At 39.2% G+C, this 23,971-nt stretch overlaps 1 protein-coding gene across 2 annotated transcripts in view; it reads left to right on the forward strand.

Annotated features, from left to right (window-relative positions):
- NFKB1 (nuclear factor kappa B subunit 1) overlaps positions 1 to 23,971 on the forward strand; it is a 53,955-nt gene that overhangs the window by 12,266 nt on the left and 17,718 nt on the right. Inside the window, exons 4-11 of one of the 2 annotated variants that reach the window (XM_015862092.2) lie at positions 6,671 to 6,711; positions 9,022 to 9,120; positions 16,880 to 17,028; positions 18,194 to 18,357; positions 19,099 to 19,257; positions 20,838 to 20,942; positions 22,715 to 22,806; positions 23,374 to 23,512. In XM_015862092.2, coding sequence (XP_015717578.1) covers positions 6,671 to 6,711; positions 9,022 to 9,120; positions 16,880 to 17,028; positions 18,194 to 18,357; positions 19,099 to 19,257; positions 20,838 to 20,942; positions 22,715 to 22,806; positions 23,374 to 23,512 — 948 coding nt within the window. The remainder of the gene's footprint in view (positions 1 to 6,670; positions 6,712 to 9,021; positions 9,121 to 16,879; positions 17,029 to 18,193; positions 18,358 to 19,098; positions 19,258 to 20,837; positions 20,943 to 22,714; positions 22,807 to 23,373; positions 23,513 to 23,971) is intronic. The other variant, XM_015862093.2, reaches the window with a different exon arrangement.

Genomic DNA, 23,971 nt, shown 5'->3' on the forward strand with positions numbered 1-23,971 from the left:
TCTTTTGTTTGTTGTTGTAATTTATTTTTGTTTCTCTGTATGTGTGAAGTTCTTTTCAGAGGCTGCTTTGTTTACATTATTCTTAAGATGTACATTGGTTTGACTTCATATTACGCTTTCAAGCATCACGTACCTTTATGAAAGTTTCATCTAATTTTCATTTGACTTGTACAGAAACAAAACTTTCAGTCAGTTAATTGCTTTGACCAAAGAGCTTTGAGTGACCTGTTTTTATAATTATTATTCTAAATTTGCATAATTGGTGACCTCTAATGTTTGTATTGCCAGTTTGCGGGGTACAGCATGTATGTTTTTTTCTCCTTCATCTTAAATAGTTATAATAATTCTTAAGGTGCTTGTTTTTCACTAACAAAATGTAGAGTATATGCAACTTCCTGTATCATTCAATTGTGTTTTTCCTTCTTGGTGACTTCTGTGTTTCCTGTAATGAAGCAGTTTGGTATTAAAAGTACCTGATGACTTCCTGAATTTTTACACTGCTTTGAAATCTCAGTGTCAGATTTTGCAACCAAATACTGAAAATAAACGAACAGTGTACTACAAAAGTCTAACAAGTGTTTCTTGCAGAATAGTTCCAGTTCAGCCAGTATCAGCTGCTTGGTCAATCTTGGTCTAGTTTTGGTATTGGATTTCTTTATAATTTTTAATTTAGAAAATAGCATTTCTCCAGCTTAATTTATTAAAATAGCTGATTTAAAAGGAGGAGGAGAATAAAAATCTGTTTAACCGTATGAGGTTTCTCTTGATTTGCTATCTTTAATATAGTTGCTAATGTCTTTTAACATAGCAACTTTGTCTTCTTAATTTGGTTTGATCAACTCTGTTGTATAAATACACAGGTAGCATCCTCTGATTGCTTTATTTTGTTGAAAAGGCAAACACATATTGTATGTTGTGTTTTATGTATATTTGAGAAACTTGATAGCAGTGAAGGTATAAAGGATAAAATGAAATAAGCAACTGGCCCTTTATTTTGTAGTTAAAATTCTACCTTAACATAATAATAAATGCAGAATTAAAAATAGACACTTACTCTTTCAGTGCTTTTTATGATTCAAACCATAGCTCAGTTTTCTTGACCGAGTAGTGGTGAGGTGGGATCAAGAAAAACACATGAAACAGATAATTTGTTTCAAGATAAATTGCACTGATGAGTAAAGCTCTTGACAAATGTGGATAAACGTCCAACAAATGAATGTTGCCATCATTTATTTGCTGTGCATTTTCAATAAGGCAGATAAAATTGTACAGTAAGATTCATTAGTGTAAGATTAATGGGCCTTCGCTGCTCTCCCAGAGGTTTTATGAGACAATTGACCTTATTGGAATTTTGATTTCCCTGTAATGGTATCCAATCTAAACCTTACCTCTTTGAGCTTAAAACCATTGCCCCTTGTCCTATCACAATCTACTTGAGTTAAAAGGAAGTGTCCTTTTTATAATCCCCTTTTAAGGTTATCACAAACATGAATTTCAGACTAGATTATTACTTAAGTGCCATCTAATCATGCATTTGTAAGTGAACAATGTCAGATATTATGTTGGCAGGCAGGTATTATGTATATATGGATTGCCATGTCATGCCAGTGTAGGTTAATCAACAAATAGCCGGGGAATCTGGGGACTTTCTGATGATGAATGTTCTGTCATCTATGTACAATAATAGAAAAATCTTTGAGATGTGAGGCAAGGATTTTCTCCATGCAGTTGTCAGTGTTCAGATCTTTCTACCCACTTTTTTCTCTGTCTCACATCAGTTTTAAATAAAAATTGTGGTTAGTGCTTGGTAATTTTGGCTCTAAAGCTGTAGTAGCTGGTTACATGGGTCAAGTTCTACATTTACAGTTAAATCTAGAAGGAGAAGTAGTTTGTGTGTGCCTTCTGTGAAAACAGTTATATTTACAACACCACCTGTAACAGTGCAAGCTGCAGGACTGAGCTGTATGTTTTAAAATACCTTCAACAGCAGGAGCAGCATGGCATGAAGTCAGCAGGTTCTTCTATCCTGGTGATTTTGGCTGACATACTTTTCTGTTTTTTAGTAGCTGGTATAATGTTGTGTTTTGGGTTTAGGTTGAAAATTTGCTGATAGTGCATCAATATTTTAGTTGTTGCTGAGCAGTGCTTACAGAGGTAAGGACTCTTTGGTTTCTCATGCTGCCCTGCCAGTGAGGAGGTTGGGGATACCCAGGGAGCTGGAAGGGAACAGAGCCAGGACGGCTGCCCCCAGCTAGATGTAAGGCCCCGTGCTGAAAAATAAAACTGAATGGCATTGGGTGGGCAGCCGCTGCTTGTGGACTGCCTGGGCATGGGTCAGCCAGTGGTGAGTTAATTGCATTGTGCTTTACTTGGGATTTTTATTCTTGATTTAGTTTTTGCCTTTTTTTTCCCCCCCCTTTCTTATTCAACTGACCTTATCTCAACCCATGAGGTTTTTTTTTGTTTTGTTTTGTTTTCTAATGCTCTCTCTCTTGTCACAAAGTTGGATTGAGCAATCATCTGTGTGGTGCTTAGCTGCCTGCTGGGTTAAGCCACAACATGAGGCATCCATAGCTTCTCTAGGTAGCCTATTGCAGTGCCTCACCACCCTCGTAGTGAAGGATTCCTTCCTAATATTTAATCTGAATCTAGTCTTTTTTACTTTAAAACTGTTAAACTCCCCAACGGAATTTCTCTCCTCATCTTTCCTGTAGTTCTCTAAGTTCTGGAAGGCTGCTAGAAGGTTTCCCTTCTATTCTCCAAGCTGAACAACCCCAACTCTCTCAGCCTATCTCCATAGGAGAGGTACTCCAGCCCATCTGCTCATCCCGGTGGCCCTCCTCTGGACTCAGTCCAGCTTGATCCAGAGTTTGAGCTTGTAGCAGCAATTTACCACTTCCAGAATTGACTCAGGAGCATTGGTATTAGGCTTAATAGCCAAGACCATGAGGCTGTGAATGGTTTCATCCATATCCACAGAGTTAAACAGCACAGTTACAGGGCATGCAGAGATATCATACCAGCATTGCAAGCCCACTGTTATTTGGATTGGCTTTGACGGGAAGAATGTAGCTAAGATGGGTGCTCCTTTGCAAAGCGCGTGTGCAGGATGAGGCCTGTCAAGAGGAAGAAGGAAGAAGTAGTGGGAGTATCAAGATGCAGGAGGGCCTCTGACTCAGAAGAAGAATGAAGAAATTTAGCAATTGAAGGAGATGTGGGGAAGTGCAACTGTGAGTCAGGCTGGAGGGGAGGTAGTGGGATGTAGGTTGGCCTGTGGCGAGTGAGGGGAGAAGACAGAAAAGGAAGCACTGAAGTATCAGAATGTGGCAGTGCACCAAACCCTCTCCTGGTTAGCGGAATGTGTGATGTCCATGGTCCTCCTGGTTGTGCAGCAGTGCCAGGCAAGTCATGAGGAGACTCTTGGCAATGCTTGGCAGCTGTGGGAGTTATTCCTATGTGGAGATGATCTCCATTACTTCATCCTGCTTCAGCCTTCCTGTGTTTAGTAACATTCCTTTTCCTGGCTGTGTGATGCCTAAAAAGGAGTTGGTTGTTATAAAAGAACTTGAAGAACACAACTTTAATTGGGCTGTTTCCAGCCTAGAACAAAGGTGCAAATGTTTGTCACAAATCTTATAGTTATTCATTCTGTTTGCAAGGTGTACACCTTCAGCTTTCATTTGTTTAGACCAGACATGCCTACTTAATAGAAATGAACTATTAGAAACATTCCTTTGCAAAACACTTTTGTATTTTTCTCTTCCTTAGGAAAGATTTGAGAGAAAGAGAGGAAGAGATGGAGGAGAGACCACATAACAAATGTTAGGCTGTCTGTCTAATGTGCTTCTGGAAAGTGTCTAGGGAATATTGGCTGTATGAGATGTGTTGCAAAGAATAATTCTTTTCATAGTTGATATATTAGCTATACTTGAAAGTTACCTTGAATATTGCTATTTTTATTTTTAAATAGAATTTTTGTTATAATTAAATGCCTTAGTATGCCTTCTCTGTCCACTTGCTCAGGTGTGCTCCATATGCTATACCAGAGTATTAACTTAGTGATAGGAAAAGAGGGAATATTTATTCATACAACTCAAAAACTAAAATGAGATCTTGCAAACCTTTGCTATACATGAATTGATATATGTTTGATTAATCTGTCTGCTGTCACTTATTAATGTCAGCAGATATAATTTGCTTTTAGACATTTACACTGCAACCTATTGTGTTCCTAGTATTGATATTTAATTTTATTTTTCTTGTGTTTGTGTGATTTTTATAAGTTTTTGTGTTTGGTTTTTTTCTGTCCCAAGAGGACACGAGTGCTGCTGTCCTAAACTTTTCATTCTCCTGCATGCAAGGTGAAACTATGCCAGTAGTACAAAGAATTCCCCTTAAGCTTTCCATTAGGCCAGTATTAGTGTAAATCCCCCTAGTAGGTGTATGAACTCCCTCGTGCTGACCTCTTGAACCTGGATCTGCTGTTTTCTAGTGGACTTATGTAACCACTCAGCTTTTGTATAAAAGACAACTATGTTTTTCTGGCTTAATGGTTGAGAGAGAGCAGTGGGATTTTGTGCAGGTTCCAACCCCAAGTATATGCTTTGAAAGTGAATTCGTAAGGGGAAAACAGTCGAAGAACTGCTTGGCAGGTCGTGACCTGGGTAGAGGCTTGGTTGAGAAATGAGTTACATTGTATTTAATGTGAATTATTTCTGCCAGTGCTCAGAAGATGCAAGGCCTCTGGATTGCTAAAGTATTACATGAAGTATAACATTTTAGATGCCTAAATAATGGGGAGGGTTGCAGGTCTATTCACAGATAAAAGTGCCAGTTAAATGTAAGTGCAGTATCGTACTTAAACCTAACTTTATTCAACTTGACTCCATGTTACACGCAAAAAAACAAAGCGAAAAATCACACTAAAACTAAATATTAATTAAAATTTCTAAAGTCTAAAATATTTTTTCATGCTTTCCAGTGTAAAATGATGTATATTTGTTCTGGAGGCACATGCTTTATATGACTTCTAAGATTTTGGCTGTAGCACTGTTTACTTTTTCACAGGAAGAGTGTTGGACTTGGGAAATAAATAACCTTTATATGTGAAATTGTTGTGACTGGCATTTGCAATGTAACTTTGATATGAAATAAATTCATTTGCTGGCTTTGACAGCAAAATAAAAATTATACCTATTAGCTTACTTAACAGATTTTTTCATTTAGAGAGAAAACTGTTCAGTTAAGAACATATCTTCAAACATGAAGGTGTGTTTTATTAAGGAAAAGCTGTAGCGAGGAACAAAGAAGGACACATGAAGTTGTGCTGCAAAACTATAAATAAGCATATTCTCCGCCATTTTTAGTTGTCAGTGAACGTGAGGCCTATTGTTAGATGGGAGCCAATACAGGTACATAGTTCTGTGCTTAAGCCAAGCGTTACCTGGTTGTATGGTACTTGCAGATGATGCAGATGTTCAGAGGCTGATCATACCTTCTTCTGGATGTTGACAAGGTGTGATATGCCCTATGTGTGCTTGCAGGCCCTGCCATGTAACTGCGTATTGTCTGTTCTGAATGTTCCATGTGTACCAGTGAACTTGCTGGATTCTTCAATATTAGTAACTTTAATGGGGTATAAGCAATGAATGATGCATAAATGTAACAGGACTATAGCTGGTGGTAAATTATGCGGGTGTTCACAGCAAGTGAAGTTGTTGTTTGGAGTCTGCTTTGATAACAACTGAATTCTTAGCATTGAAATCCTCTTCTTTGTTGGTAAAGAAACAGAAAAGAAATTCTGCCTTTGAGGTGATTCATTCTCAACTCTGGTAGATGTTTATGCTGGTGAATTTTGAATGAGGCTTATGGTTTTAAATTAGCGAGCATTTAGGGAATGATGCAAGGCTTAAGCTTGGTAAAGCTAATAGGTCTTGTCTGAAAAACAAGCAGAATTTATTAACTTAACTCCATGTATTGACAACATGGACAAATATGGATTTCATTATAGTCTGTATTTGTACTCAAACATGGTGTGTTCCATGTTTTAGAGATGCAGCAGAACAATATATTTTAAAAGTATATCTGAAATTATTAAAAGAATGAAAGTTGTTTAGGCTCCTCAGTTCCATTTTCTAAAGCAGATCTGACTGTTGAGACATGTTGAGACAGCTTGAATTCCTCCAATATTCCCACACCTCAGAGCTTCCCATTAGCTGTCTGAAAACTTTCAGGAGCACTTAGGCACTAGGAAGCCCTGGGGCCAAGGCTTGGTGAATACAGTCTTTAGAGCCCAAAGGGTTTAAACGCAACATTTAACCTTCACTTGGGAAGGCCAGCGTACTCATCAGTGGTAAGGAGAGAATCCTTTTCTTACTCACTTCTGAGTGTCTTAACTGGCTGATCTGAGTTGCCCCTTCATGCCCTTTGAGGTAAAATTAAGCTTTTGTAAATTACTAATTCCCTTCTTACTCCACTGATCTTAGTAAAGATTAGCAGTGGTTGACTTTCAGCTGATTAAATTATTCATTAAAATTTTATTTATGTTCTGAAGATGCCTAGCTGCTTTCAAAAATGTCAAGACATTGGAAGATATCGGTTTTTTCCCTGTAACTCGTGTTTCATAGCAATAGAAATATAATGTTGTGCTAACACTTTTCTCTTATGTTAGCAGATGGACCGTATCTTCAAATCATTGAACAGCCAAAACAGGTAACATTTGGAAAATCTTTGCAATACGTACGTCACTGTGTTCAGCTATAAATAAAACTGTGACTTAAGATGAGAAAAGAAGTGTTGAAGAGGTTAAAGTTAATAACAAATATTGCACTTAACCATAAGCATTTTTTCCTCTTGCTTTCGTAGTCGAATTGTTTCCTGTTTTGTTTCTTCTTCATCTCTGTGTCTCTTTGGAAATGTCTAAGAGAAGGAAAAAAAAACAAACTGAGGGTTTAAAAAAATATCTTGTTAGATATAAGCTTTTCATCTGAGAAACAACTCTTCAGTGCCCCAGTATTTGGAAATACAAATTAATAGGCATGGCAGATTTTTAGAATTTGTTTTGTGTTTCTTGAAAGGTGTGAAACAAAAGGAAAAAAGCAAAAATTCTGTCCCCAGAAGTTACAGGAAATTTTGACTTGTGTTTTGCCATCATGAAGAAGTGTTGTTGTCCTTGGAGATTCCTGTTGTCACAGTTGGCTGTTCTGAGTAATTCAAGAAAAATGAAGATTAATTATTGAAAGTAACTGTTTTTGTGACTTGGAAGCAGACTCTCACTTAAGCTGCCCTTGTGGTGTCAATTTCATTGCAATGTACTGGTTAGTTTTCCTGCAACAGAAGTTCAAAGTTGCATAAAATCCTAGACTGAGGCTGTTAAGTAGACAAGGGAGTCTAGAAGCCATTCTGCTCTGTGCTTGGTCTTCTGCAAAAGCATGTCAGGCTCCAGTCTTTTTTTCTAGGAGACTGCAGAGGATGTTTGTTTCAGGGTCACACTGAGTCCTTTTTTTACTTCAGCCTCCCTTATTGGGAATGGGGGGCAGTGTACTGTGAACTCTTGGAAGAATATGCTGCTTCCTCCTTGTTGTTTTAGTTCATTCTCAATCAGGTCGTTTCTTTGTATGGCAGAACCTGTAGTGTGCAGTGTCTGAAAGGAAGCCACTCTTTCCATACAAGACATTTCTGCAAGCAGCTCTGTAGTGGAGTACCCACGAAGCAAGCTGAGCATAGGTTTATATGGTATAATAAGAGTGATCCATAGACAGAGCACTTTGCTTGTGATCATTTTGGGAATAAGAGACAGCGGGGAAGTATAGGATTGTATGTGTGATAACACAGCTGGCACTGGAAGGATGATAGACTGGGGAAGGCCAGTCAGATGTCTGCTAGACCTTTAGGCCCTAAGGCATGGCAAATGAAGAGAGCCTGAGTCATTCCACACGTCATGACTCCGGAAACTTTTGCCTGCTGGATACCTGGAGCTCAGGCTCATAGTTGAGCACTTCACTTTGTTGCTCAATACTCTGTGGGAAAGCAAATATGTTATTTAGGTTTGATTACATTGTCCAGTCGGAATCTAAACAAAAGACAGATCTTTCCATTTGCTTGAGAGGCTTGTTCATAAACTGAAAAGGCTTCAGTGAGATAGATGCTAGAGATTACAGAGTAATTTTTTGAGCCAGTTCGCTGTCAGCTAGTAGAGACATCAACTTCAGGGATGCCTTCTATTAGGCAGAGGCTAAAGATCTTTCATGAAGAAAGCAACACTTAATGGATGGCCTTGAATCCATCAGGGGGGCTGTGTATAATGGGCTGTGTCAGAATTTGCAGGACTGGAGAGTAGGTCTGAAAGTTCAGGGGTGGGAGGGGGCAGATAAAATAGCATAGTTAAGTAGAGTTAAGCATTACCAGGTACTTTTGCTTAAAATTTGCATTTTCTGTACCATATGGAGGACTTAGTAAAGCAAAGGGAATATTAGTTCCATCAAAATGGAATACATGTACTGCTGTGAGTGATTGCTAGTGGGTCATACAAAGTGCTCTGAAACATTTGTGAGGCCTCTGGACTTCACTCTGGTCAGAGATATGACTTCCACATGCTCTTCCCACAAGGAGAAAGGATTTCAGTTTCATCCACATTCTTTTCCCTGTGGTTGTTTGCAACCCTCTCTACTTAACATCTGTTGTGACAGAAATAGCATCTGTTGCTGTATTCTCTTGTCATTTATTTATTATCTTGTTTTGAGAGTATAAATAGATCTCTGCTTCAGAATGTCTTCACTTACTGAAAGGAGAATTTCTGCCCGTTGCTAATGTGTAAGAGTAGGAATAGATCACTTTACCTGGAGCTGGCTCAGTGGTGCTTTGTCAACAGTATTCAGTCGGTATTTCAGGGATGATCAGTTGTAACTTTACCGTTTGCGGGCTGTTTGGGCAAGTTTTGTGTGTGTGTGCGCAAGCGCACACGTGCTGTCTTTTTTCAGTTTCATTTTCAAACACTTTACAAGTTTCTTTTTATTTCCACAGAGGGGTTTTCGATTCCGATATGTATGCGAAGGGCCTTCACATGGTGGACTTCCTGGTGCTTCCAGTGAAAAGAACAAAAAGTCATACCCCCAAGTGAAGGTAAGGACCTAAAACGTTAATAATTTGTTAACTCACTGTAAGCATATATAGGACCCTACTGCAATTCAGCATACAGTATTATGAAATTACTCACTTTATATGAAATTGACTGCAGTTCATTTCCCACTTTAAAAGTGTAATTGGTTTAAAAAGAAAATAGTTTTCAGATTCATGGAGTTATTTTGGCATCGTATTTATCTATTAGCTGCTGAGCAGTAATCCTTCCTGCGCCTGCCACCTCACTGCACTGCCCCTGCTCTTGCCACTGGAGTTCTTCCCTAAGGTGTGGTTTTAGTATAATGCTGCTCTGAGCTGGTCAGTTACTCTGCTGTCAGTGTAATGCATAGCTTGAGTCCGCTCAGTTATTCCAATCCAGTCTGAAATGCTGTTTACCTGCCTTTCTTTGCTTGTCTGTTCACGTTACTCCTTACTCAATGGCTCTGGGATATTAAGTCCTTAGGTTCTTTAGGATTTAATCCAGATAACTTTAAAATCAACAAAAAACATGCCATTTTAACAAGAGTAGTATTAAATTTAGGAGTTCTGAACCTTTTTTTTTTTTTCAAGAAAAGATTGAGTATGTTAATTAAAGAAACATTCAGAGCTAGCACAATATGAGGACTATAACAGTGATGGTTAACCGGTCTAGGATTAGAATCATAGAATCACCAAGGTTGGAAAAGACCCACAGGATCACCCAGTCCAACCATCACCAATAGTTCTCACTAAACCATGTCCCTCAGCACAATGTCCAGATGTTCCTTGAACACCTCCAGGGTGTTCACCACCTCAGGGTTGGTGACTCCACCACCTCCCTGGGCAGCCCATAGGGGGTGAACTTTTGTTGCCTAAGGTTCTTGCAGAGTATTCTTTCTGCGTAGACATGAGGAAAAGAGAAACTGTGTTTTCTTTCTTTTTTTTTTTTTAAGTTAATGAAAGCCTCAGTCTTGTTACTTTACATCTTTGATGAGCTTTTGCAATAGAGATTGTATCATGAGGAGCAGGATTAAAAGTTTTTAATTCTGGTGTTGTCTTCTTTACAAGAAGAGAAGGGAATGGAAAGGGTGGCAAGCAGTCAGCCTCTGTACCAGGCCTTGCTGTGTGCTGCTTGTCAGCTTTCCCTTGTACATGTGTGTAGTTCTTCTGCAGTTCTTGAGAAAGGCTAGAGTTTGGAACAGCTGCATCTCCAGAATGAATCAGTACATGCATGACTCAATGGAAAATAATCAGCATTGGTTGAGATAGCCTAGGGTGTTTTAGTCTGGCAAATTGAGAGGAGGGTGAGAAATTTAGCCTTGCAAAACTGTTAGGAAAAATTACTAGCCCAGGCAAAGGTTCTACTTGCATTTTCCTTTTCCTATGGTATGGTGATAGCGATGATGAACCAGTGAGTACAATTTACTGGTACGTTCATATGTAAATTATGTGCCTCAATGATGCCAGGTCTTTGGATTCCAATTCCATCTACATTGATAATTAATAAAAATATCAAGTGTTGTTGATAATAATTGTTGTGCTATTGTGTTTCCTAAAGGTCTGATGGGACTTACAGTAGCATGACAAGCGTACACACAATGAGAAGTTCTGTAGGGAATGGAATTTTTCCATGGAAAAACTAGAAAGCAAAATGTTCTTTGGCTTTCCATCAAACCTCCTGTTTTCATTGATCATCAGATTTTAATTTCATCTAAAGCTCTCCCAACACACGTGTCCCGTCCCCTCCCTCCCTCTCGTCCTTCTGTGTGCATCTGGGTTTTTTCTACTACAAATCCCCACATGGCAACACCTGCTGGGAGAGGCTGGCAAAGGAACATAACAAGTAGATTCCTCAAGGCCATTACTTGTTAGTGCTTGTTCTTGATTCAAGTGGTGCCAGCAAATACAGAAGCATTTCACACCTTTTCCTGTAAGTCTTTCTGGTGTTTTGTCAAAGGGTGCTCACCTTGTCGTAAATGAGGTGAGCACACTTGAAGGTTACTGCATTTTCTTTAATTTTTTACAGTTACACCAAGACTTTCATGATAAAACTTCCATTTGCTGATCACAGTCATGTGAAGGGATGGTGCTGTGGTTTGGCTTTAATGGAAAAAAGACTGATATTTGTGATGGATCTTTAAACCTTGGCTATGAGGAGACCTGTACAGCTCACACCAGGATCTTTCTTCTGCTTGGCCAACTCTGCACAAAAAGCTGATGTAATTTACCAGTAGGCACCATGGAGTGCTCTTAGAGTAGACATTTTCAGTGCATGAAAAAGCATTGTAGTTTCCCTGCACCCTTTTCATAGGATTATGCATATATATATGCATATATATAGACCTGCAGAAAACACAATTATCTGAAATGACCTCTTGAATAATGTGGCCTACTGAATCTCAATCAGTTGTTTTCTTGCACGTACCCCCTAACTTGTAGCAGAGCTGGAACATATGAAGATGTGTCTTCCATTTAAAGGCTAAAGCGCTGAAGACTGCCATGTCTCTAAGCAAGATATTTTGGTAGTTAATTACAGGTTTAACCACGCCCTGTCGAGCTTATTAGAAGATGGTATATGTCAGGAGTTAGTATAGCAGTTCTGCTTTGCATTTGAGACAAAACTGCACCACCTGGAAACTTGGAATTGACTTTAAATTCTCGTTTTTGCAGCATGTATAGCCTGGTTAGCAGTAGTATTTTTACTGTAGTGCCGAGGACAAAATTCATTTAACTTTATGGAACTGTATTCCTTTGTTTACAGCTGTCTTTGCTATCAGTAAACCTACTAGTATGTACAAAAACTGTTACATACTTATAAGATTACATGAGTTTTATATATCCTTACAGGGAAGCTGTAGATATTGAACAAACTATAATGAAAACCTGTCTCTTGAGATATTTAAGACCTGTCTGGGTGTCTACCTGTGTGATCTACTGTAGAGAACGCTCTTTAGCCGGTGGGTTGGACTTAAAAACTCTAAGGGTCCCTTCCAACCCCAACAGTTGTGTGACTCTGTGAAGCTTTAATGATAAGCTATCTAAAATTATTCGTTTAATTTCATTTTTGTCCGCTTAATGGAAGCAGTGCAACAGTGGGAAACTGTAACATCTAGAACAGCTGAAATTATGGCTCTTGAGCTCTTTGCTCATCATTAGCTTGTTCAAGCAAAGAACAATTGGGAGTTCTATATAGTTGTTCTATATCCAAATAACAACAGATACGCTCCCTTTAAAATCTTCTGAAGAGTTTAGGGGAAAAAAAAACCACCACCACCAAAAGAGCAAAACTGGGTAGTTTTGATATCACCAGCTCACTGAACTATCTTACATTCTTATTCATATTTGGAAAACTGCCTGAAAACTTCCATAGAAGATTTCCACTTGCCTTTTTTACATGTTAATGTGTCCTGATCTTGCATACTGATGTTGGCGTATTCAAGCTTGACAATGAAGTGCTTGATACAGTTTTGGGTGTGAAAAGAATTTACTGAAAACAGCGGTGTGACGGAAATGTCCTGAGTTTTCATTTCCCTTGGGGCAAATCTACATGGGTGGCTGCACAACATTTCAGGTTGTCTATTCTGTGAGCTGGATGTAAATGAGTTTCAGCCTAGAGGCTGCAGTAACCACATTGCTCAGAGATGTGCCCAAGCTAATGAGTACCGTCTCTGTACCCGTGAGTTTGGTTGTAGTGCAGTTCAGCTTGAGGATCAAAGCTGAGTCCCATTTAGGCAGCCCTGAACTCAGGCACCCAAATAGGAGCACTGCCCATACAGACGTGTCCTCAGGCTATCCTAAATTATACTTCAATTTGGAGATAAGCGTTCTCATTGAAATCAGGGGGATTTCAGCACCTAATTCAAGTTCAGGAGGAACGTTTGCAGAAAATGAGGCAAGTAGTTTGGTTGTTGAACTTTCTTGTTAAAGAAAGCTTTCTCCACCCCATAGGAATTTAGTTGTAGAGTGTTAGTTTGCTGATTACAGGTTAAAGATTAATTCATTCAAGAGCAGAATTAAGAGATAATCACTAGTGGAGAACAAACAGATTTTTTTCTTATAAATCTGTAACGTCCATTGAAAAGCTGTACTGAAGCAATTCAGCCAAAGGTTAATTCAGTGAGAGATGTGTTTTTTGCTGCTATAGTTGGCTACGATGAGTCTGGAGTGCTGAGTCCATTTACTTGGGCTTCTAAAGCAATGCATCCAAGTCTGTGACTTCATGTTTGGAGAGGATCAGAAGATTTAAAACTCCCATTGCTTCTAGTTACTGTACATTGCTTTATTCTTAGGCCTCTAAGGAAGTACTGACAGTTCCTACCAAGTTTGATGTGTCGTATCTTAAACTGGCAACCAGAAAACATTCGTATTTGGCATTTATAAAGAATGAGTGATGCCTCATCTGTGGGACTTTTATGTGTGTGCTTATGACAGCACTGCTGGTCATACTCAAAAGGTCAGACAAGATTGGGGATGTAGCTTCTGTAACAAAACAATTAGAAAGAGAAATGCTTATTTTTATCATTACTGGCCTTCTATGTTTGACATGGTCTTTTTCCATCATTTGCTTTCTTTAGTTAAGTAGTTGGTTTCACTTCTTGCTTCTGTGAGCAACTGGAAAAAACATCTTTCAAGTAGAAAAATGTTTTTTATGAAGTTTTTGTAAAGTTTTAGGAAGTATTAAAAAAAAAAATTGGGCCTGGATCTCAAGAAAATGTGAAATAACTGAAAAAAAAAATCAGCTTTTGTTTTGAAATTGAGTAAACTTCAAGTTCACAGGGTCCTTTTAATCTCTCAGGCAAATCTCCCAAACAGGAACAGCCAATAAATGTGAGCCTGCAGCATTTTGACTTTATCAGATTAGATCAATTGAATGCTGCTTCAGTGCGGGACGTAATCAAGTGTTACAGCTGTGCTCCTTCCTGGGAACTCCTGATTTTCTTTTTTCTCCCCTATCTTCAATGTGTTGTTCAGTGGCTACTTTTCTGTAGGTCACAGCTCTGCTTTGGAGCAGCGCAGCACCCAAATACTCGTATTGCAGATAGTTTTTTCTGTTGACACCATAGTCTTTGGATCCCTGTACAGATACCCAGCACTGCAATATGCCGTCTACCTTCTAGCACCTCTGACTGCCTTTTCTACATGAAGTAAAAGGTGGCAGTTATTTATGTATATTAGTACCAGAATAAATTTGAGGTTATTCAGCAATTGCGATAGTGTCGATAATTCAAGGATACCCCAAAATGGTTTCAGACTTGTTTTAGGTTACATAAGGATGGTTAACCACTGGGGCTGTTTTTCTGGCTACAGATTAGTTGGATGTCACAAAATCGCTTAGAAAGGTCCATCTTTAGAGCAAACATGTAGGAAACATCCTATAGCCTTAGCAGCATAGGATGTCAGCCTCGAAAATAGTCTTTTCTTGCCAAATGATCTGTACAATGTATTACATTTTAAGAAACATATATATATATATATGGATGGATTTTTTATTCACTAAGAGAGACTACAAAGCTGAGCTGAGTAACAGGGGAAGATTGCAATCTGGTTACCGCTGCAGTTATGTGTTCTGCTTTCAGAGGCTGGAAAGTCCTTGACGTGCACCAGTCCTACCTACAGTTTCACTGTGGTTTCTACAGCTGATGAAGGGTTGTCTTGAACTTTTCTGATGTGACACAAGAACATGCATGTTAGTCATAGTGAATGTAACGCTGTAGATGTGCTGGGAACTTCCTAGCAGGGAAAGCCTTTCTTAGTGAGGGATGACAAGAAAATAGTTTTAAAAGCTTAGTTGTAGTACAACATATAATGATTTTCTTCTCAGTTCATTTTATGAATGTTACACAGAGATTCCTTCTACCATCCTGCTGAGAATGGTAGAAAAGACAAAGCAGTGATTATTCTGTATTGTTTCAGTCCGGGAGTGATGACGGTGTGGGAACCGACGGAAGCACGAGTACCCCCATGTTTCATGTTTTAGAAAGTGCCACTTGTAACATGTAAAACGCCGAAGTTTTATAGTTATCTCTCAGGCAGTGAGTAGTGAGAAGACTTTTGCACACCTGTTTCTTCTGGAACAGCTTTTTCATACTCTGGGGCTTTTTATTGTTAGCAGCAAATTGGAAGACACTGAAGACACATGTTATATATATGCAGAGTGTTTCAGCTGTGATGAAATGGATTCAGGAGAGGGGTTAAATGGAGTGAAGGAGGGCAGCAGAACTTACAATGTGGTGAAGTCCTGGCAATCCCCGGTTATCAGCGTTTTATCAACAATATAACCTTAAGTGTTCAGTTCATCACTGATTCATCACTTTAATGTTCATCGTGATCCTTTAATACCTTGGTTGATTAGATCTATAAGCTGCTGTAATACAAAGGACTTTCCCTCAGGCAAATCAGAAGAAACCTTAGAGGAGGAGGGAAAAAAACAACATTGATAAGAGGGTTAATTAAGTGAATTGGAAGGGAAGGGAATGTTCGCTTTTTTTTTTTTTTCCTTAAATCAAGATAATTTTATATTTGTTATAATTTGAAAATGATGCATAAAGATAACTGAGTTAAGTGTATTATTTGCTAGGAGAGAAAATAACATTTTAAATGATGTGTAAAGCAAATAGCTGGTGTTACTAAATGGTACTTTGTTGGTCATTATGTTTGTATTACATACATACATTATGTATGTTTTTGGTTGTGTTTTTTAAGCATTACTTGACATCACAATTTTAAAAGCTATTGAGAACGTGTGGTCATCGGAAACTCTGATGGGTGGGAAGCTTTGTTGTCCTCCAGAATGCCTGCAGAGGCACCCAGATCATCCTAAATGCAGGCCTGCAAAACCCTCGATGGGGTTTTAGTGTGTATCCTCACCTACACTTGCAGGCAGTATTTACTGGGCAGGTTTGTGTGTTGATGTAACACTGTGATCTGACAGAATACCTGTGAGTGCAGAATTCTTTCACTTCAGAATCTCTACCTGAGTGATCACTGTAATGAGACCAAAATGTTTGAAATCACAGAATCACAGAATGACCCGGGTTGGAAGGGACCTCAAGGATCATGTAGTTCCAACCCCCCTGCCTGGCAGGGCCACCAAACATACACCTTTACTAGATCAGGTTGCCCAGGGCCCCATCCAACCTGGTCTTGAACACCTCCAAGGACGGGGCATCCACAACCTCCTTGGTCAGCCTGTTCTAGGGCCTAACCACTCTCCTAGTGAAGAACTTCCCCCTAACATCCAACCTAAATCTTCCCTCTTTTAACTTAAAACCATTTCCCCGTGTCCTGCTATTGTCAGCCCTTTGAAAGAGATCATAATCTTTACCATTATTTGAAAACATCTTTGAGTTGGGAAAATAAATAATAAATAAAATAAAAAAGCAGGTATTTTGTTAAAAATATGCATTTTTAATGGGGTTCTTAAGGTGTAGCAATGCCTAATGTGAATTTAACATACTAAGTTAAGTGTATAGAGAGCAACGTGGTACAACTGGCCAGAATCTAAAGCTAATGACAGTGACATGGGAAACAGAAGGTTGCTTTTCATAACGTTAGCTTTATTTCTTGACTTCTTTGTCACAATTTCTGCCATTCGTGTATCAATTTTAATTACAAATGAATTGTTGACTTTTTTTTAGTGATGACCTGGTACAGTTAGTTTGTTTTATGAGAAAATACACATTTCTTCTAAGGAAGCTTGATTGTACTCAGCTGACAGAAAATATCCCACTGGAATTATTGTTTGTTGCATTTTTTAAGGCATCGGTTTTACATTTGTTTGCAGATTTGCAACTATGTCGGACCTGCCAAAGTGATCGTCCAGTTAGTTACTAATGGGAAATACGTCCATTTACACGCCCACAGCTTGGTGGGTAAATTTTGTGAAGATGGAGTGTGCACAGTCAATGCAGGACCGAAAGACATGGTCGTTGGGTGAGTCCGTCAGATGCAGTTGTAAAGCTGAGCTAAGAGGGAGAGAGTCAATTTTGTCGCAGTTTTGATCAATATTTTACCTTCGCTGAAATCTGCCAATAGGAATACAGTGAAGGGAAATGCTTTAAGAAAGTGAGGATAGTAAATCTGAGATTAAGGTAAGACAGGTATAAACATGAAAATACTAAACGAGTCAAACTTTTTAAGTTTAAAGCAATAAGATTATACTGAAATTGTAGTTGGTCTGTTCATGTTTAATTTAAAGGAGTAATTGTTTATATCAGTAAATGGAACTCAGGCTCCTGTCTACGTTTTCAGTCTTAGATCAGGTTTCATGCTGGCTGTGAGTTTTAGTTCTGTGATCTCAAGAATGTCTTTGTTGGTAAAGAAGTAGTTTAAAAAGCTGAGAAGGTTGGGAAAGAGATTCTTTTAAACTGTAACTTTTGATGTCCAAGCCCAGCGTACTGACTTTACCAAGCACAGCAATTTAAATAACTTTATTTGAAATGTTCCTTTTCATCTTGAAAAGTTTGGCTCATTTCCTAACCTGTGTTGTTTTTCATCAGATGTTTAGAAACAGCTTTCCTATCCTCAATTGACCCAAATGAAAATTGAGTTATTGTCTTGATTTCATATTTCCAGTTGTAATTGATTTTCGAATGTGCCAGGGGACTTTTACGAGAGCACACCTTGTATTACAGATATTGTCATTCAGAGAGATGCCCCAGGTGTCTTGTTGAATGTCCAGAACCGAACTTCAGCCATTTTCTTTGAAAAACATGCTCTGCTTTTAGCTGTTTAGCTTGTTCTCCAAATCAATCTGATCTGGACAAACCTTTTCTGATCGATCACTTTCACAGTAGCTGTAGAATTACGTATTAAATGGCAGTGCAAACAAAGTGTGACAACTAAATTCTCAGATGTTTTACAAGTTGTTTCCACACTGTAAGCCTGAAAACTTAAAGGTTACTTCTTAAGCCATGGGAAAATCCAGTGCACCCATATGATCACTGCCATATGGTGGTATGCATTTGATTTGCTTTTTAAGCTTGGCTGAAATTGTCACGCTGGAGTTCACTGGAACTGCTTCCTCTGATAAGGGAATGAGTGCCTGCTGCAGGCTTGGCCTAAGGCATCACTAAAATAATGAACCAACATTCGGCAGGTTTGCAAACCTTGGAATACTTCACGTCACGAAGAAGAAAGTGTTTGAAACTCTGGAAACACGCATGATCGATGCTTGCAAAAAAGGATACAACCCAGGACTCTTGGTGCATCCTGAACTCGGCTATCTGCAGGCAGAAGGATGTGGAGACAGGCAGCTAACTGGTATGTGGAAACGATGATCTGATTTTAATAGGTTTTTAGGAGGAATTAAAAAATCAAAAATAAAAATGATTTAGTTTCTAAAAATGCAGATTTTTATCCAGGAAAAGGCCCTGGGTCTGAATAAGGCTTATAGGTCTGCTGTTAGAGGTTGCACGTTACTGCTGTGTTTTAGAGAGTAAGAAAGTCTTTGCTGCCCATGTGTGAATGAGAATGGAGCAACTTCTTCCAGTAGCTGCCTGTACCCACCTCTGCACTTCTATTTTACTGTTCTTATCCTATTTAGTGAAGCGATAAATAGTTGTTTTGTGTTACTGCTGTGAGACATGATATCTGTAAGTAACTGTGTGGACCTTGTTTGGGAATACCTGTTTCATTCAGCATCCCCCTTGAACCTCAGGTCTGTATTGCTCTCAGGAGCTGTATCGAGGGACTGGCCTGTTCTTTATCACTGGTGCTAGACATTCAGATGTCCTTAGAGGCAGCCTTTATGAACAAAGAGCAGAAAGGAGTCACTTTGTGTCTCTTAATTGTGTACCTTACCTTAAATAACACATAGCTCACAAACTGCAAATTGAATGGAGTACATTGTGAATAGCTCCTCCTCTATGAATAGAAAGATAGAAACTGATGGATACTAAGTGAAAACAAAGTTGCTGATGGTGCCTACTGATAATAATGGTTGGAAAATGCTCATTCTCCCCAACTTCTGCTGATTCATCTGTGCTAATTTATTGGTTCCAGAACGAGAGAGAGAAATTATTCGCCAGGCAGCGGTACAGCAGACAAAAGAAATGGATCTCAGCGTGGTGCGTCTTATGTTTACAGCCTTTCTTCCTGACAGTAATGGTGGTTTCACACGGAGGCTTGATCCTGTTATATCGGATGCAATATATGACAGCAGTAAGTATATCTGAGATTAATTACTGTTTCAATACAGGGCACATCTCCAGCATTACCAGAAGTTTACAGCCATTTACTCTGGACCTGTTAGTATTTTTATACTTGTATCATGTCTCTCTATTTGTGGCTGTTCTAAGCGAACATTTTCACTTTGTGATTGTGCTTTTGGATTATACTTAGTGGTTTTACCTGAAACCTTTTTGCTGCTCGAGATTTCTTCCTTGTAGCTGTGTGTCGTCATGTTCCTGATAATTATACTGTAATGAGTCAGAAAAAAGTACCTTTTTTTTCTTGGTGCAAAAGTCAGATGTACGTCATCACTTTCTAAGGACAAAGTTTAAATGAGAAGGTGTTAAATGTAGCTGTTCTAATGCTACTGTTACAAGTCAGTTGCTTGCTGTCAATTGGAAAATGTAGTGCCCATGTCTACTATTACAGCATGCATGTCCCTTATTTTCTGAATGAGAAAAATGGTCTTTCATCTGCAAGCTGAAGTGGTTTAACTGATAGTGGTTAAGGAATTTAAGTTAAGGAATTTTAGGAATTTAAGGAATATTGATCTTTGTCAATAACTATTACAGGTTCCGTTTGTTTTTTAAAGTGTGTAATGATAAAGAGTATTGCTAAAGCAAAGAGGAAGAGAAGGGCAAAGAAACAACAGAGGCAGAATAATGAAAGATGGAGGGTGACTTTACATGATCTGATAGTGCTGAGACATGGTGGAATGGTTTTGAACTGAAAGCGGGATCTCTGTTGGTTGCAAGGAGAAAATTCTTTACTCAGAGTGTGGTGAGGCACTTGTAATAGTTACAAGTTGGCCAGCGAACTGGTGGATGCCTCATCCCTGGAGGTTTTCAAGGCCAGGTTGGTTGGGGCACTGGGCAACTTGGTGTAGTGGGTGAATTCATGTTGGTTGATTCCAAAATATTTTTATAGGGGCTGTTGTTTTTTCCTTATGTCCTTTGTTGCACCATTCAAGTTCCTTCCATAGAGTAGACACAGCTTGTAGCACAATTGTCTGTGACAGTTGCTTTTAATTATCAGCTGATAGTTGTATCTCAAGGACCAATAGTTAATCCAGCAATGCCTCTGCTAAATCTTTAGAGGTGAGCTTTTTGATGACAGTCTGACGTGTTGGTCCAAAACTGAGGTTGCTTTCAAGTCAGCTAGAGAGCAGACTAAGCTTTGCATGTTACATTAAACTAATGATGTAAAGGTAACCGCTTTCAGCAGTGCCCTGTCACCAAGAAAATGGGAAAGAAAAAATGTTCTCTTATAATGCACTCCTCCTATAAAGTTAGTGTTAATGCAGGATGCAGTTCACCACTCTGTTATTTTAATGAAGTAATTTGCTGGAATGGCCAGAGCCTCATTTTATAGTTCGCAGGTTATTCAAAGCCTGGAGGATACAAGATTACACCCTTAAGTGAAAAACTATTGATTCATTCTTTTTAAGAACACAAACTCATGTAGGCTGCACTGGGACCTTGTCTTTCCATTGCATTTGTGTATTTCTATTTTCTTGTCATCTAAAATGGTTATGAAAGCAATTGTTTTTTAAAACATTTTCCTTTTAATAGAAGCACCCAATGCCTCCAACTTGAAAATTGTAAGAATGGACAGAACAGCAGGGTGTGTAACAGGAGGGGAAGAGATTTACCTTCTCTGCGACAAGGTTCAGAAAGGTGAGTGTCCTGAGTATTGTAAGGCACACCAGGATGTTCGACTGGAATACACATGAAGCCAGCTTTGTTGTCTTGCTGTTCTCCTGCTCTGATAAGCGCAGCAGGATTTATACATGCTCTATATTTCAAGAAACAAGGCCAGCAGGAAATAGTTCTGCAAACTAAATTGAACTTGTGCTGCCTCCTCAGAGACCAACTTTGTCCTTCTCAGATTTCTGCCCTTGCCTGTGCTCTGTTTTTCATGGGTAATGGGTTCTGGGTGATCTTTGACTCCATTAACAGCTGCTCTGAATTATTCTGAAGTTTCTGATTTATTATTAAGTTTCTGACTGTAAAGGGTAAGTATGTATCTTCTGTGTCAACCAGCAGTGGGAACTGAGTGTATTCAGTGCTGCTGCTAATAACTTCATTTTTACGTATATGCTAACAGTAGAGATCACTTGGCTTCAACTGATTCTCTCTGCTCATGGTATGAATGTGTTAGGATAGGACTCTGGAGTATGGATTTGGTTGTTCTGTTTTTGGGTGAGAAAATAATGGTTTGTAGCATTGGGTTGATCTAAAAAGGAAAAAAAAAAACAAACAGGAGTGGGGAAAATCCTTTGTATATTTCAGCTGCAGATAATACCTGGGACTCCCTGGTGTAGACTGGATGACAGAGGAGTATCTAGTTCTCACCTGTCTGGAATGAGTCTCTGCCCTTGTTGTTAAAAGGCTGCCCTTTGCCACCTCTTTTCCTTGCCATGTTCTTCTACCACTTGCACAGGAAACAGGGAGTGCTCTGGGGGCTTTGAAGAAACTGTTTTTCCTCAGTAACATGTGTACCCTCTGCTTTCAGGGGGACCTACATGAAATTAACTCGTGTGCACAGAATAAATAAATAAAAGTTTGACTCAGTGGAAGCCCCAAGCTGGGGATTCCCCTCAGCCTGAGTGGGGTTTCCCCTGACCTCATGGCTCTCAGAAACTTCCTCTCTGGAGGAACTTGAGCATGCAGGACAGCAGGAGTGGAAGTGGTGGTTCACCATCTTGAGACTAGCAGCTGGTGGGTCAGAGCAAGCAGTCCTCCATCGCCCTAAGAGAAAACAGACTTTTCTGTAATTCCTTCTCATCAGAAGTGCTGGGGGAGGAATATGCTACTGTGGTATTTCCCAGCCTCTCCTGGAATGTATATAAGTAAATAAACAAAAAGAGAAGGCTGGAAAGGTTGTTCAGAGGAGCAGAAGCTGCGTTTGTGGTGTGGCTGTGCTGCATCTGGGGGCTGAGGGATCACTGCGACGTGCTGCTCACTCCAACTGCTGCCATCTCACTGAGCTCTAAGTGGCTCCCTGCCAGCAGCCAGCGGAACTTCAACTGTGGCACTTCAGGTTTTGCAACAGTTTTTTTGAACTGAAACTGCTGGAGGAGAGAGGGTGGTTCTACATTCACACTTCACATTCTCCCGTCCCTACTCACTTGTTCCAAATAAAGCTCCTCTGCAATGTGTTCTTGCTCTGGAATAGGAGGAGGTAGTGAACCAAACTCTCTTTTTACTGTGCAGTGAACAGCAGCTTCAATGAAGCTATTAGAATCAGGCTGATCTAAAATTGATGTAAGAAATGGCTTATCTGTGATGTTTTCTTAACATGTAATACATGAATCATCATTATCCTTATGTACAGTTATCACTCAGCTAAAAAGTAACCATGATAGTTTATTTCAGATAATAAAAATTAACCAAAGGTTAAATAAATGCACAAACACCCTAAAGTTATTATTTCTTTGACTGTACAGATGATATTCAGATCCGTTTCTATGAAGAGGATGAGAATGGCGGTATGTGGGAGGGCTTTGGAGACTTTTCTCCTACGGATGTACATAGACAAGTAAGTAATGGAGCATTTGCCATTGGTTAATGGTTTTCTGATCTCAGGAAAATAGGGTTATATTACAGCTAGAAAATTGGGTGAAAACCTCCATACTCCATACTAACCTCTTCAGTCACTGTTATTTGTTGGTAATTTCCTGATAATATCACAATCCTAACCATTCCTTTAAGACCTATGTTAAGAATACAGCATCAGGGAATCAGGAGAGAGATCCCTTGCTTTAAAGATACACCATAAATTTGGATAGGATATATACGGAACTCTCTAGGCTTCCTGTGCAGGCACCGAGAAAGCCCCAGAGCAGATGCTTATTGACAGAGAGAGAACTAATGCAATAGTAACATATGTGGCATGGTGATGTGTGGCTGTTTTGCCTTTCACAGAAGGCTTTAGGACTCTTAACTCAAAAGTACAGCTGAAAGTTAAAGTTGAAGTCTATTGTTGTAGCAGCCTTTTGCTCCCTGGTAAAGAAGCAGCTCCTACAAAAATACCACAGGTATAAATACAGAGTTACTAAAAAGCATGGTCTGTGACAGATGTGCTCTATCGTTGCTTCCTTCACAGTTTGCTATTGTGTTCAAAACACCCAAGTATCGAGATGTCAATATCACAAAGCCAGCATCTGTATTTGTGCAGCTACGTCGGAAATCTGATCTAGAAACGAGTGAACCAAAGCCTTTTCTCTACTATCCAGAAATCAAAGGTAATTTATTAAACCCACTTTATATGCCAGAAACTGCAGGGTCCCTAGGAGTACTTGTAATAAGATGGGGCAGGTCAAGGACTTTTTGTAGTTGTTATTGTTAGAAAACAGGATGTTTGCCTTCTTGTTTTGTGCAGAGCTGACATGAAAACTGGTGGGTCCGTAATAGGTTTGTTGTTGCTTTGTTTGGTGGGTTGATAAGCAGTAGATGTGTTCTCCTACTGAGGTATCCTGTATGCACACGTGCCTCTGCATGCAGTAGGTGGCAGCCTCTTCCACTGAGTTTCTGCAGAATCAGGAGGACATTTTACAGTCAGCACGTTCAAATAAAACTTGAACTGACGACTGGCACCTGGTGAAAAAAGGACTTCTTCTGCAGTTCTCCCTCATCATTACACCTATAGCAATTTCACTGATGGTTTTCAATTTTCTTTCCAACTGCTCATACTAGTTAAATAA

This window comes from Coturnix japonica, chromosome 4 (genome assembly GCF_001577835.2).
Source record: "Coturnix japonica isolate 7356 chromosome 4, Coturnix japonica 2.1, whole genome shotgun sequence".
Classification (NCBI taxonomy): domain Eukaryota; kingdom Metazoa; phylum Chordata; class Aves; order Galliformes; family Phasianidae; genus Coturnix; species Coturnix japonica.